General features: G+C 38.6%; 1 protein-coding gene and 1 long non-coding RNA gene across 3 annotated transcripts; one reads left to right on the forward strand and one right to left on the reverse strand.

Moving 5' to 3' along the window:
• Nucleotides 1-1,475: 1,475 nt before the first annotated feature.
• Nucleotides 1,476-7,508, reverse strand: LOC104428710. Its single transcript, XM_039302289.1, has 8 exons — nucleotides 7,438-7,508; nucleotides 6,305-6,401; nucleotides 5,970-6,214; nucleotides 5,379-5,498; nucleotides 3,920-4,022; nucleotides 3,127-3,780; nucleotides 1,881-3,061; nucleotides 1,476-1,770 (listed from the first exon to the last, which is right to left on the reverse strand). Exons 1-6 carry the CDS (start codon nucleotides 7,506-7,508, stop codon nucleotides 3,733-3,735), a joined length of 684 nt encoding a protein of 227 aa, XP_039158223.1. The 3' UTR covers nucleotides 1,476-1,770; nucleotides 1,881-3,061; nucleotides 3,127-3,732.
• A 723-nt stretch (nucleotides 7,509-8,231) lies between these two features.
• On the forward strand, nucleotides 8,232-10,866 carry LOC104428713. 2 transcript variants are annotated; one of them, XR_005546341.1, is made up of 5 exons: nucleotides 8,232-8,369; nucleotides 8,819-8,949; nucleotides 9,929-9,996; nucleotides 10,344-10,432; nucleotides 10,522-10,866. It is a non-coding gene; the product is annotated as an uncharacterized LOC104428713 (long non-coding RNA). The 2 variants fall into 2 exon arrangements; XR_005546342.1 differs by having other exon boundaries at nucleotides 8,238-8,369; nucleotides 8,811-8,949.
• The last annotated feature ends 5,157 nt before the right edge of the window (nucleotides 10,867-16,023 follow it).

Here is a 16,023-nt window from a genome sequence, read left to right on the forward strand (position 1 = left end):
GGATTCATATCTAGTTGAGTCTATAAACCCAGTATATGAATGGTCTCTATGACACTTTATCATCATCCGTCTTATTCCGAATAAACATATTGTTGTTCTAAACCCTTGAATATCAATTTTTTACTCCGGCTTTTACTGTAGCCAATTTGGCCTTCATTTTGGTTCTTTTTGCTGTCTTTTACATCTCTATCCCACTTGATGACCTTAGGCTCTAAACCAAAGGGCCAACAAAAGTATAAAGTCTTAAGTGACAATAGCTTTCTGAAAAAAAGAAATTTCAGAAAGAAATTGAGAAAACATTACGCAAGTTCTCAGTCACACCAACAAACATTTTGTGAAATTAGGTAACAATGAAATGTCACTAGACAACCTAAACACCAACGCTCAGATAAGTGGCTAATGGGATGAATATCAAAGATACGCTATCACATATCTTCAGTATTTAAGAGAGACTTCAGTAAACATCCTAGCAAATAATGTAATTGCAGCCAAGGACAAAATAGCCACTATGCATAAACAAAAACCATTGGTGAAGAATCTATAATTTTGCCTAGAATTACTAAGGTCCTGGATTCGATTCTCTAAGATACCTTAAGCCCTTTTCCAAAATCTCCAAATCCACCTTAAGTTTATAAACCAAGTTCACTTCTAAAATGGGAATAACTTCCTAAATCTAAGCATCGACGATCAGATAATCTGGTCTTCCAGTCTTCCTTCTCTTTACGGTAGTATCAGAGCACGTTCTTGGGTTTGAGGTTGCTTGACTAGCAGCAACGCAACACCCAAGAGTTATCCGTGCTTGACTAGCAGATATGCAATGCCCGAGAGATATCAGTGCTTGACTAGCAGATATGCAATGCCCAAGAGATATTAGCACTTCTTGAAAAACTAAAGTTAGCACAAGGACACAGTATCAAAAAGATTTGCTTTACAGGTGTCAGCGGAAGTGGCCAACTGTACATACCTTATAGCTTTCTGTTTCTCAAACAACAACATCAACATGCATCGATACCCTCCACAAATTGTACAATCCATGTTATTACCGAAATACTGCCAATAACCTATACAGACCCGCTCTTTCAAATTCTCAATATATTTCATTATTGCCAATGAAGTCCAGTTTAAGAAAGAGTCAAATTAGTCCTGTGTCATTGAAGCATCTAATGCAAACGCAATGTAACATATCTCAGAGCTGCTTGCTGGGTATTACAAACCCACTAAGACCCCCAAAAGAACAGGCACGTGACTTCTATATATTCAAATAATAGCATCAAACAGGAGAGATTTGACACAATGTCCATAGTTAAGTGCAAGAAGAGTAAGAATCATCCTGCATTAATTATTCATTATCCATTACCATAATATAGCATGAGTCCTGATAGCAGAACAATAAGAAAAAATAAAATTGACAAAAGGTTTCATAGCACATCATGTCAATTTGACTAGAACACACGACATCAGACACATTTACATGATGAACAGAAAACACACTCCGTGTAAGATGAGATTAGACTTCTATTGTTATTCCTCATGTACATACCGGGAAAACATTGGGGAAGAGATGCCATAACTATTGAAGAGACCGTTAATTGATACCTAGAAAAGAGAAAAATCCGATCTGCTTCTGCATCATGTTTTCCCTGCGATGTCTCCCTCAAATGACTGCAAAGCATGAACCTATATCGACAAGCATTTCCCCTGATAATGTTTTTCTGAAGAAATCTCCTCCAGTGTGTTGCACAATACTTGCTGAACTTCATCATCGTGAATCTGCTTTTATGCACAATAAATATATAAGGTTTAGTTCATGGCTAGACTTACAGTCAAGAGCCTTTGGTCAGGAATTCTTATTGACACAATATATCGGATGGTGTACATACAAGAGATGTGCTATCGAGGAGCAAAACATTGATATAAGGCTCAAAATGCCGCCAAAATTTCAACGATCCATTTCTTTCAAAACTTTCCTGCAATTAAACCAATGAGCGGCTGCATCAAACAACAGGCAAAGCATCAGCAGCCTTTAAGGCAGAACGCAGAACATATGACTGAAAGCCAATTCCAAAGGGCTCCTATTCTTAAAGCATTATTTTGCTAACCAGAGAAAAGTCCCTCCCTTATTTTCTCTGCATTATACACATCAACAAATTATAGACTTAACGGAGCTTCACTTAAAGGAAGTCAACTGAAACAAAATATTGTAAATTTCCAAGGTAATGAAGGAAGTGGTCTTTCTATCAGCTTCAGTTTCCACATACCATTCATGAATTCTTGCTCTATTTCGTAAACATGGAGGAGAGGAAAATGCAAGGAACATTACAAATTTCCCCCCTCTCCTCCTCACAAAAGTTGAGATTTTTACCCCACTATCCTCACCCACCCCTCATCTCCTGTCCCTCTCTTCCTTCCCAAACAAAGCATAAATGGTGGAGCTGTGAAGTCGATACATTAAGTTGAATTAAAAGGTAAGTTTTGGCAGCGATTAATGGGAATCAGGGAGCAGTTCAAGCCTACTCTTGAACTTTTAGGAGTGCGTGATGATCATTAAGGAAGTCCCTGCCGTGATGCTGCTACATCATGACAAAATACACAACCCCCCCGCCCCCTAGGGCAGGCACGGCCTTCCTTGGTAGGCCTGCCCCATGGAGTAGCCATTAGCAGTTACCCCAAAAGGGTATAATTCCTCTGCTTTTAGGTAAGTTACTTCGTTCCGCTCAATCCTTCCAATTTTTAATTTTTTCTGTTAGAAAAATGCACTTCCTATGCCTTATTAGCCGGTACAGGAGCCCTATACTATGGAACTAACCGAATATCCTGTGCACCATTCTCCTTGTCTTATGTCTGTTCTTTTTGCTTACCTTGCAATACAGGAGCTAACAAAGACAGAAACCACCACAGAATCAGCAGATATCTCAAGTGAACAAGACAAAAAAATCAGCAAACACAATCAAACGATTGATCAACCTCATCTAGCAAGAAAAGTTCCTCAATCAAACTGCCAACTTAATTCCAAAGAGGACCTCCATTTCGATTTTCTTGCTCATTTCCACATGACAAGTTCCTTCAAAAAAAGACTTACATCAGAGCTATTTTACAGAGAAAAAGGCACAAGATGTCCAGGAATACCTCGAGCGCACAGACGAAGCATCCCTTGAGCCAAGATAGATTGCACTTGTACAGACATCGGTTGCAATGCCCTAAAGCGCTCGTGGTATCATTCCGATCAATACCGTGAAAGCCGAATCATTTCTTCAAATAGTGAAATCGGCGAAGATGGGATTCAAGCATAAAGAAGGCTATCTAATTCAAAACAGTTCCTCTACCAAATCCTAATAATTCTATCTGGTCTTGTTCTTAAATCCAATCCCATCATGGCACATGCTTTCATATATAATAAAGTGGTGTAAGCTTGACTAAGACAAACAGATCTTCAAAGACAACGTTTTCTCTCTTATTGAAAAGGAGTGACAATGTCATTATGATGTGAGGCTCCAAAAGCAAGCCAAGAACTTTTCAATTTGAGCTACTTCAAACTCTATAGCCACCTCCTCCCATTCTGTACGGAGCTTCAGCTGCCTTCTCTTCTTTCATCTTCTAGATTATTTTGCGGATTACGGGATTATGGCAACAATCTCAAACATGCTTTCTCTCTTCTGCTTGTATCTCTTTGATAGCACTGGGGTAAGGATTAGGAGGAGGTCTCCTGCCTTGAAACTTCGCAACCTGCTTCAGTCAAGCATATGCTTGCTGCTTTGCCTTCTTCTCTAGTCGGTATTCCATCTAAAAATCCAGCAGTGATGCCAACATTTAAGGATCAAGAACAAGCGAAATGCAAGATAGATAATTGAATAAACAAAGGAAAGAAGATCAAAGATTCTTCTGTGAGGGCAGACTGTAACCCAAGAAGGCAAAAACTTACATCTGCTACAGCCATAGCCTCTTCCACACTAACTCCACTTTCCTTCAACTCAAGGACTCCTTGACCGAAAACAAAGGCTGAAGGGGGGTCAAAACCACATATTCTATTTCAACAGAAGGCCTCAACAGCAATAAGAAACAATCATATAAAGCATTTGTTAGAAAGTGGTGCATAAGTATCTATCTATTTTATTTACCGCTTTGGTTATACGATTTCTCTCAGTTCCAATGCCACAGTGCTTTATTTAGTGACATGCAATGGTCCTCATTTAGAATTAAGATAGAAATTAGTTTACTTTTCTTTGAATATGACTGATAGACAATTTAGCCAAAAAAACCATGCTAGTTACAGAGTAAATTACATGGAAAGACTCGTGAAGGCTCCTCAAGCTCAGAGGTGTAACATGAAGCTGTTATGTCTTGTTAACTCAATGACAGGCAATATGTTCTTGTAGCTGAAAAAATGTGAGCTATCAGTTAAGTTGTGCAACATATTCTTATAGCTGAAAAAATGTGAGCTGTCAGTTAAGTCGTAATAGTGCAAGTGGAACCCCAAAACATAAAGCATTAACAAGATAAAAAAGGGTAGTCTGAATCACATTACAGCCACAAGAGGTCTCACAGCAGTTGCAGACACATCAACCAAACTGTTCTTTAAGTATGCTGTACTGAATGTACAATTTATCCACAAAAGCATGCTAATTGCAGAGTAAATCACATGCTAACACACGAGAATAAGGCTCCTCAAGCTCAGGAGCACAACATGGAGCCTTCATGTCTGGTTAGCTCAATGACAGTCAAGATGTTCTTGTAGCTGGAAATTTGCAAGCTATCGGTTAAGTTGTTATCAAGGTGCAAGTAGAACCCAATGTATTAAAGCAACAACAAGATGAACAAAGTAGTCTGAGTCCAATTACAGACATCATAAGGTCTCACAGCCTTAGCAGACATATCAACCGATCCTTATCCTACTGATTGAACTTGGCTACATGGATGCTTTAAAGCCAATGCAATTTGTTATGTCAAAAAGACATTAGAAAAGTAAGCAATTTTATGTTATCACTAAAACAACTAATTCCATTCCACAAAATCTTGCAGCAACTTTAGTTGTGTCTATAAAAGTGAAAATGGTCTCTTGAGACTATCTATATAAAAACATGTATACACAAGAATAGCACCCGGAAGCAAGAAGAATGATCGCAGAATGCAAGGTCTGTCATCACAAACGACACGTTTACAATTCCAGGCTCAATACAAAATCTTATTACTCACCAAGCTAATGAAAGCAGCCATGAAGTACTCAGTCAATTGGCTCTTTCTTATACACGAAGAGTGCTATTTTCATCACATCCACAACATTACAAATACAGGAAAAGAAAAGGAAATATATTACGTTGTGACAAATTTAGAAAGCAAAACAGAAGCTATGGCGAAATACATTACTAAGGAAAGAAATTTACTTGATCGCATCCTCATGCTTTGAGTCCAGATATTTCTGGAAAAACTTTTTAACATAGACATCCTCAGGGAGAGCGATCTGCTTGATTTCATCGGCACGAGGGAAAAGTGCAGGTGGTGCCCTGCATGATGCCATAACCACCAAATAAGTGATGCCATTGGATTCTAAAGCGCTCGACGGGTATTTAAGAATGTCACAATTCAAAAGATTCATACATTGTCTCGTGACTACTGCACAAAAAATCATTTGATAGCCAATGCTTTTGCAGTGACCCAACAATGAGAAAGAGCACTGAACAGCACAAGGGGACTCCTCATGGTACCATCACATTCCTAAAACAGTTTTCTGAACTTCTCGACAGAAATTCATGCGAAATCACTCTACACCGATTGACAAAGCAGAAAAACAGGGATCCCCACGATGAAATTGCTCTTCGACTACACCGCCAAACAAGAACCTCCCACCACACCCGCCAGCGCAGCTAATCTAAATCCCAAGAAACAAAACGCAAAATCATCAATGGAACAGCAAAGTGCACCGAATTCCAAAACTCTCTCACCACCCCTAATCCAATGAATGAACACAAACGAACCTGAAGCAACCCGATTGGCAAAGATTGAGGCTTTCACAGAACAAGCAAGTACCCTCTACTTCCAGCATCAAGGAGGCCATTACAGCATTATGAAAAGTACATGGTAAAGGGGCAAACAACAGATAAAAATTGACTGACTGCTGCATGGCCTTGAGCCAAACAGGCTCCGCCTTGGCCAATCCCTTCATGGACGACATCCTCTCGCCCTTCCGTGCTACCCTTCTGCTACTGAATTCGGCTTCAACCTGACGGAAACGAACCGGCGATGCGGTGAAGCACTAAACCAGAGAACGATTGCTCGCGAACATCGAATGAAGAGCGAAAATCAACCAGACCTCACCGGCGGTGCCTAATCTGCGACGCCGGAGAGAGAGATAGAGAGAGAGCCGCCGCCGCCGTTCGGAACTGAGCATTATATTTTCTTTTCGAAATCTGAAAATTAAAACCATCTTAAAAATTGCAAATATTTAAATAAGATTATATATCAATAGATACCTTACGGTGTAAATAAATTGTTTTTTGGGGGGCCAAATATAAATTATTTTGTTCCCATGTCCTTGAACTTTTCCAAATTCTCAAGTGAGCTCTGTTGAGAATTTTTTTGGCATAATTTTTTGTAATGTAAATGCTGACACGAATCGACACATCGATGCTATATGTCAGCTATTAAACGGACACATTCATGGTAATATGATTTATTTATTTTTGGCGTCGACTTGATTAAATTATTAGAATTTAGAGGGAAAAAAACTCAAAAACCCTACCATGATTTAACATATTTAGTCGTAATTACAAAATTATTGGTTGGACATTTAATTTTGTGAGGTCATAACGAAAAATTTGATATTTGACTCAATAGATCTATTTAGTTTAGAATTTTGAAAAGTTAAGATGCACGATATAACTTAACAAATGGCCAACGGTATAAATATCAAATTGATATTTCTATGAAAGGGTGCCAATTTTATATTTGGTAATACTTTTTAGTATCTTTATAAATTATTGAAATTTTCAATTGTCATTCCACAAGCTCGCAAAAAGAATCCCATAAATATATAAATTGAAAAAAAGAAATTAGAAAAGATTAATATTGGATTATTTTAGAAAATAAGATATAAATTAATTTACAAAATGAAGCATTTTTAATTTTCAATTAATAATCTGTAAAAAATCATTATTATTATTTTTATTAGAGAAAATTTTAAATACTCTCATTTTCTTAAATAAGAGTTTGAAGTGAACATTAATTCAAATAAGGATTTGAAATAGTCATATCAATTTCCAAAAATGGTTTAAAGTAGTTATACTGTTTTGAATAAGGGCCTAGGTCCCATTGGCCAATAATATATTATAGCTAATCAAGAATATCTTCGTATAAGCACAAATTAAATTTAAATTAAATTAGATTAACAATTAAAAAATAAAAATTAAGAAAAAAAGGAAGACATCAACAAGAGGGAGCACCCACTTGCCTGTGGTTGCCACCTCGTCGGTGACAACAAAGGCCGGCGAGGGTGGCAACGAAGGCCGACGAGTCATCGGCGCCTAGGTGAGGGCAGGCGACTCGCCCTTACTAGAAGCCAAAGAAGGAGGCAACCTCTCCTAAATATGGGCAAGGGTCGCAACGCCTCGTGTAGGCTTGGTGCCTCGACCCGATCGACCTTTGCTGCCTCCCCACTAGCAATGGGGCGGCCTTGTGTTTTTTTTTCTTTTTTGAGTTTTTTTTTTTGTTTTTATAGAAAAATATAAAAAGAAAGAAAAAGGAAAAATTTAAAATTTAAAAGAAGAAATTGCGAAATCAAGCCATTTTTTGAATATTGATAACATTTCAAGTTGTTATTTGAAACAAGATATATTTTAGGTCTTTATTTAAAAAAAATGAGTACACTTGGAGTTTTTATTTAAAATAATATCGACTCCATGTCTCTATTGGAAAAAATGAGGGTACCGTAGCCTCTTGCTCGGAATTTTTCCTTGTTATCGTGCTGTTTAACCTGATTCTTACGGGAAAAAGAACGGAGAGAGGGTATAAAAAAGAGGACCGCAGGAAGAGCCGCGCAGAGTTAGTTACAGAGCGGACGAACCGCATCGAAGAGCGCACGGAATCCCACCGCCGATGCCGATCGGGAACGGCGAAGGAGATCGAGATCGCGCCGGCGGAGCGAGAGATCCGGTGAGCCGGCAGCAGCTCTGAGAGAGAATGGCGAGGAGCAGAGGGGGAGGAGGTTCCGGTTCCGGTTCCGGTTCCACCGGAGGAACCTCTGCGCCGCCGCCGCGTACGCCGCCGTCCTCCTCATCGCCGTCTCCTCCTTCTTCACGTTGATCTCCCTGTCGAGGAAGGACGGCTTCGAGGACCGCCGGGAGCGCGTCTCGTCGGAGGAGGAGCATCGATCCGAGCCGGTGCGTGCGTCTGCTCTGTTTCGAATCGCTCGCCTTAGGTAGCGGCGGTCGTCTCCGTGATTTGGCGTGGGGTTCCGCTTCCGTTCGTTTCGATTTTGGAAGGTCTCGGTTGATTCTTACGCATGCGGATGGTTGATGATGGCGTAGGTGCGATTGCGTTGGGGTCAGCTGAGCTGTTTTGCTGGATAGATGTTTGCGTAGTTGTTTTCGTTGTAGCTTCTGACGGTGGTCATGGGATCTAGCATTCGACTACTGATTAGAAATTAGCTCCTTTTGTGTGTCTGAGGACGAATTAGCTGTTGCTTGAGGCTTAAGGTTGCTCTTGAATCTACTTGGGAGATCCTGCTATGCATGTTCGATTGTTCGTTGAGTAAGAATGAGATCTGAGCATGCTTTTTGTGATATATGGCGAGCGTCTATTTTCCTAACTTAGCTTTTTAGGTCGACAGGAATTGTGTAGGGGCATATAATCAGTGGAACGTCGTGCGTTTCGTGATTACATAGAGCACATGCATAGGGATGGTCTCTCAGTGAAGAGGATAATTTTCTATTTGCGTCGAGCCCGCTGCAAGATACAAAGGTCAGATAAACTCTGAATCCGTGTTTCTTTTCTGTCTTTCGTTATTTGTATGACTACAAGTTTTCCTGCATCTGCCAATGACTGATTTTTTTTTTTTTTTTTTCAGTACTTTTTCTTCATCTTTTTTAAAAAAAATAATATTTTTAATTTTTAATTTTATTTTTATCGATCTTCTCTCATGTGCTTTTTGTACTGGTCTAAAATGGACAGCACTCCAATATTGAAAATTAGTCATGGTAAAAATATGAATAGATTTAGAGACCTACGGAAAAATGAAAAGAGAATATTATTGTCTTTTTTTTTTTTTGGTAAGTAAGAGAATATTATTGTCAATCTCCCTCTATGAGAAAAAAACCCCACTTACATGAGTAAATCCTAGCCGTGAAACACCCCGTTGACCTCATGAATCAGATTAAACTTGAGCTGACCCCTGTCGGATAGCTGAAATATGAGATTGCTTATACTAGGTGGTGTGAGGAATCGAGACACACACATGTCCGTGATCACTGCAGCCTCATGGGGTTTAGTATCACTCTTGTTCTAAATGTTTGCAAGGGGTCTTGCTTTTTCTAGGACTTTGTTTTCAAATGAAATGCTTGGACGTCTCATATGTGACCAAATTCCACTTTGTGCACAACTACAGCAAATTTAAAATTTAAACTAGCATAATTTGAGTTTAAATATCTGACGAGATAAATTTTAGGATTTAATTTTAAACTCAATATGCGTAAATACTCAAATCATTTTGTATCAAGTCACCATCAGTACTCCGAAAATTAAAAGAGCTAAGTTTCCATGATGGCCATATAGACGCAAATGTTTTCATTAAATGCCTTCTTAAGAGTATTTTGCAATGCTAATGATGGTATTTGCCTTTTGTAAATGCCAGTCTGGTATGTGGGATTCTCTCTCTCTCTCTCTCTCTCTCTCTCTCTCTCTCTCTCTCTCTAAATCTGTATTTGCATCTCTGCTATGTTAGGTGCACAAGAATCAGCTCGATATATAACCGTGAGGAGCAATGGAGGATTAAATCAGATGCGGACTGGTGTAAGTTGATCACTCTGTTGTAAATTAGCTCTCTGGTCTTGACCAGAATTCAAGCTTTTGTAATATTGTTGAGAAATTTTGAAACTGAAATATTGTAGTGGCATTTTTTTAGAACTCTAAATTATGAGCTCTTTCTTTCAGTTTTATATTAATTTTTCTAAAATTGGAAGTACAGTAAAATGGAGCACACATAATGGCATCATTCCAGTCCCTAAGTTAGAACCAATTCCATTCTGCGATTTGTTTTCCTCTTTTGTTTTTGTTCAGTGATGAGTTAACGAGCTATGCTTTATAGTGGTGTTAATCAATTTCCTATGGTCTTATCCATAATTATGTTCACCAACCAGATTGCAGATATGGTAGCTGTGGCGCACATAATGAATGCCACTTTAGTTATTCCTCAACTGGATAGACGATCATTCTGGAAAGACACAAGGTATTCGTCGGCATTTCAACATTCTTTTGTAGGTGCACAATTGTTGTTTTACGCAATTATGCATTCTGACATTGCTGTCATATTCATAGTACCTTTTCAGATATATTCGATGAGACTCATTTTATAGAAGCCTTGAATGGAGATATTAGAGTTGCCACGGAGCTCCGAAAGGAGTTGGAATCAGTTCCTCATGCTCGGAAGCACTTCAGTTCTTGGGCTAGCATGGGATACTACGAAGAGTTGACAGGGTTATGGAATGAGTATCAGATCTGCATAAGTCATGCTAGTTTTTTAAGTGAAGTCTATTCAATTTTGGGTAAATTCTCTATTTGAAAAATTTACTTGGACACCTTGTCAGTAGCCTTTGGACTCTAGCGATTAGAATATTGTGGATGTCCTTTGAATTCAATTAGATTGAGATTGCTTATACTTAATAATTTCAACATTATAGGTGCATTTTCTAATAAATAACTAACAATTTAAGTAAATTTGAGATCACTCATGGCACATTAGAACTACATTTTTTTTGCATCTAAGAGCTAAAGATTCTAAGCTAAATGCTACTTCTGATATTATTGGAAATGCTTGTTTGCACTGTAGAGTCCCCGTCATGGATAATGCTAGACGAACATAGTTCACGAGCAAATCACGATCACGCCTAATACCAACTCCAAAAGGGCCACAGAATATCGTAAACTCCCTAAATCATGATTGACTACAAAATCGGCACCATACAACTTCCCTGCAAAATCTTCATCAAAGAGAGCTCTCACATCCAAGTTTCTTCCCGTTTTATCTTTAAAAAAATAAAGCAAAACAAATAAAAGATGCACTCCGAGAACGAGATAGCCTAATTTACATACATTTCCTATTTGCGGAATACCCTCCATTAGCTTAATTATCCTTTGAGTCTGATCCATTGTTTCGGCACCTTTTCCATCTTATGCGAGGAAGATATGCCGAATTTTGTGTTGACAATCAAAACATAAATTTTCAATTTAGTACCCCAACACCTTCGAAGATCTTGTCACATTAAAAATAAATTATAATGATATGAGCACCTAGCATAACGATAATATTAGATCATGTAAGTAACCAATCATGCCAAGTGAAAAGATTTCGACGAGTTTAAAAGTTATTATTTTTATCATGATGAAGATTTCTAGTAATCCTAAAAAGCTTACTAGTTTTGTCATAAGAAATTCCTAATTGTTGATAGCTCACTAAGTCTCTTTATTGGCAAATGAAATTTGACTTGCAAAATGGAGCACGTCATCAGATAAGTACTTCGTCGCGAAATTGACCTGGGATGGGCTAGGTTGAGATGAATTGCCTTTGGGCTTCAATGGCTTCGGCGGCTGCATTCTGTATAGAATCTTTTATCTCTGAGGTTTGCATTTCCATTATAGGGATACGCTCTTCAAAGATCTGCTCGTCAGCCGTGGTAATGGTAAAAAGTACCTTTCTTCGCTTGCTTTTATAACTTTAACTTCAAGAGACTGATTCCTACACCGGAGTACTAACATTGTTTTGCAGGTTAGCATGTCTCTTCCGGCAAGCAATCAAAAGGTGCGGAAGCTAAATCAGATGCATAACCTGGCTCTGATACCAAGAAAGAAAGCAAGAAACCGAAGACAAGGAGAAGAGAATTTGTGGGAGAATTTTTTGTATTTTCGAATCTGGTGTTGACTCAATGTACATGCTCCATATTATAGTACAAAGTGTGTCTAAGAAAAGGAAATAATGTATCCTATAAATTAGATCCGATATTAAATTGATCTTGATTGATTAAATGTATTGATCTCAATCCAAATAATATAGGAAGATTCATGCATATCTTCCAACATGAAAGGATCCCGCAGCCATGACATCGAGATGAAAGTCAAGCTTCCATGGTCGCCGCAAGCTCACATCGAGCGGCCATGAGCTTGAGTAGCCATGGCATCAGAAAGCTTGAGCTTAAATATCCAAAGTGGTCGTGATCTTAGAGCTTGAGCTATATGGCCATCCTAATGGACTCATCTCTCTCTCTATGCTTTTTTTTTTTTTGGTTGCTTGACATGGCTCCAATGTAGTATGTTAGTGTAAATTGAGTGAGTCATAGCACAGTATCCTTTAATTATGTTCGTGTCACTAATTGAATAACTTGTGTTAGCAAAAATTGACCATCGAAAGAAAAATGATAACCTAAGTAACGCTTGACATTTTTAAAAAAAAAAAATAGAGAAATGCTTTTGAGAGAAAAACGGTGGAATGACAGTTTTATTCTCGGATAAACATAGAAAAATCAATCATGATGTTACCTATTTCTTTATTTATTCATTTATTTTTTTACCAGTGCTAGCTTTTACTGGCTGGCCCCACCCTTCAAGTCTAAGAGGTAGGGATCGAACACAACACCTATCCCATCCAAATAGGATGGTAGCTAATTAGGCGGAGCTTAAATCAACCGATAATCTCATCTTAGATCCACTTTTGCTGTGAAAATATTCTTTTCATAAAAAGTATCATTGATTTCATCACACTAAGTGAAGTATGTAAAGCAAAGTTCTATTTCTGACATATTCTAACTGAATTCACGAGACACACTACGATGGTGTAAAAAAGAAAAATGCATTGCAATGGAGAACCAGGACGAGAAAGGTACATGACATTGCCAGCCTCATTCCCGTCCCAGCATTGCTAAAACCAGCCTACTAAATTCACCAAAATCAATGCTCTGATAAAAGCTATTACGACTTATAGCCATGAAGAGGGTATGGGTAGGTTGAATAACAGTTTCCTTCTTGAGCTTCGAGCCACACTGAAAAACCCTAGCAAATCCCACGAATTTGCGAACCTCCCACACCATCTCTGGGAACCGCAGCCGCACAAATACCGCCCTCTCCCTTTCCTTTCTTTCTCCCTCTCTTTTTCTTTTTTGTTCTTCTTTTTCTCGGCTTTTGATGGAGAACCGCGGGACGATAAGGTGTAAACGGCGCGCAAGCGTTGGGGAGGTTTGGGTCGGTTGGATCTGTTAATTCTTTAATACTTTTCTATTTTTCCAGAAATTAGAAAGATAAACAGAAACAATTTCCAATATTTTTCCAGAAATTAGAAGAGGATCGACACCAGTGCATTTCGGCCATGATTTGTCGCATTGAGCGGTGGTGGGTTTTTGCCTTTAGGGGGGCCAGCTGTTCCTCCCCCTATCTATTGGGCCTAGCACCACCACCCTCCTCTCCCCTACTCGTCCCCTCCATCATTGTATTTGTCTGCCGTCACTACTAAATAATTGTTCGTATTCATTTATATTTATTTAATCAAATTTAATAAACAAAATTTAAATTACTAACACACTTGCGATACACATCATAGAAATTAATCTCTCCGTTAAACATTACTGTATTTTCAAATCGGAGATTGTGTTGAAAGTTTTTGAGCGAGAGGAGTTGCTGTTATTTATAATTTCGGTTCTCTTGATTATCTTAATTTTTTGTGGGCAAAATCCATGATGTGAACACTCGGCCTCGAAATATAAGCTAAGCTGACCACAAATCACTCCATTAGATTGAACTCGTGTGTCAAAATTACTGGGCCAAAATGAAATTTGCAAGAGAAATCCCAATACCGCTTATGTATTGATATACTATTTATTAAGATAAAAGATATGAGCAAAATAAGAGACTCCCCAAATAGAGAAAGGAAAAAATATGGTTGCATTGTAAAATAAAGAAAAAACCCGAGAGCAAAGCAATGCCATAGAGTGAACTGGGTGGAAGGCCCAACTTGCAGATGGACAGGGCTCAGCAAGAGGTGTTTGTTCAAAGAAGGCATAAGAAGAAATAAAATTCATGGTAATTGGTTTTCACTCGTTAAAAGAGCATGGCTGAAGATGTTTCTAAAAGTCTATTGTTTTGAAGGCCAAGGCTTAGCATAACATTACGCTATGGAGGTCGTTGAATTCTGCTGACCTTCCGCTATTCATATATTCTGCTAACCTTCCGCTATTCATATAATTTCGTTTGTTGACGAGACCCACCACTCATACAAATGTCCCAAGTTGATTTAATGAAACATAACATTAAGTACGTTCCACTCAAAGATTTACTCCTTGAATAGAAAAAAATAGTTGATCATATATACGGTTTTAGGGTGTTGATCCTTCAAGCCATAATTCTTCGGCATATTAATTAATTAACTGACTTTGACTGAATGGGTGAAAGGTAGTCTTCAATCCTCATTCTTCATGGACACATAAAATAATGCACATGGGAAGATGGGAAAGATATCTTTAGAGATTAATGGCACTTGGTTCATTTTCTGCTTTTGTATTTTACTTCTTCTTTATCTAAAGCTGCGTGCTTTACATAATATTATTCATCTTCTAAATTCAACCGATATGAAATTGCACCAAGAAATATGGAGAAAGGACATTACAAACGAGCCTTCATAAGGAAAATTAAATTTCAAGCTGTCCCGGTGACATCTTTTTTAACTAAATTTACATTGCAAGTTTACAAAGATAGATTCCTCAAACAATTTCATTGTCCATGAAATTTGATGGCCCTTCACTTTGACTTCTCTATCTACTCGGCTACTCTACTCTCCAACATCCTCACACCTTGCATGAGCCATTTGGGCCTTCCTATTTCAAATGATATGTATGCTATCGAAATCCCAATTACAATTCCCGATGCATAGCCAATCCACACTATTTTTTGTTTGAACCACTTCTCATGCCCTTCGTGGTCGAAAGTTAATATGGATGATGGTGGAGGAGGTTGAGTATCGCCAGGGCATGCTTTTGGCAATGGAGTTCCACATAAGCCCGGATTCCCACTAAATGAGTCGCTTGAAAATGTGCTCAATTGCTTGTCTTGTGGAATTCGACCGATGAGTTGGTTCTTTGAGAGGTTTAAGTACCCAAGGGATGCCAAATCTCCCAATTTTCGAGGAATCAACCCACTAAACTTGTTCAAAGAAAGATCAAGCCATCCAAGATTAGTCAAGTCTCCTAGAGTTGCTGGTATGGAACCTGTCAGATGGTTATAAGAAAGGTTGAGCCCTATGAGAGAGTGAAGTTGCCCAATAACTTCAGGGATATTCCCTTGGAAAGAGTTGCATGACAAGTCAATAATTTTGAGGAAGGTCAAGATCCTCGCTAGCTCAACCTCTAGCCCTTTCATCATCACGGCCACTGAATTTTCGTACGTCTCCCGTCTAAAATATCGTGTCATATACAATGATGTGTCTTGCACATTTTTGCCATTCACCATGCCTATAAGGTTCATCATCAAGTTGACTGGCAAAGGACCGCTAAAGCTATTGTTGGAGAGGTCCAAAATGTGTAACTTGGGAAAGAGGTGAGCTCCCTTGGGAATATCCAAAAGATCCTTGAAATTGTTGGACCTCAAAACGAGAATTTTCAGTTCTGGGAGTTCTCCCAACCATATTGGAAATGTGTCATCTATCTGATTGTGACTGAGGTCTAGAACTTCCAGATATTTACATTTGACAAGCGACCGGGGCAATTTTCCTTCAAATTGATTTCGACTCAAGTCAAGAGTCATCAAGCCACTTCTCGAAGAAAAAAATTGAGGAATTGTGCC

This window comes from Eucalyptus grandis, chromosome 9 (genome assembly GCF_016545825.1).
Source record: "Eucalyptus grandis isolate ANBG69807.140 chromosome 9, ASM1654582v1, whole genome shotgun sequence".
NCBI classification, from domain to species: Eukaryota; Viridiplantae; Streptophyta; class Magnoliopsida; order Myrtales; family Myrtaceae; genus Eucalyptus; species Eucalyptus grandis.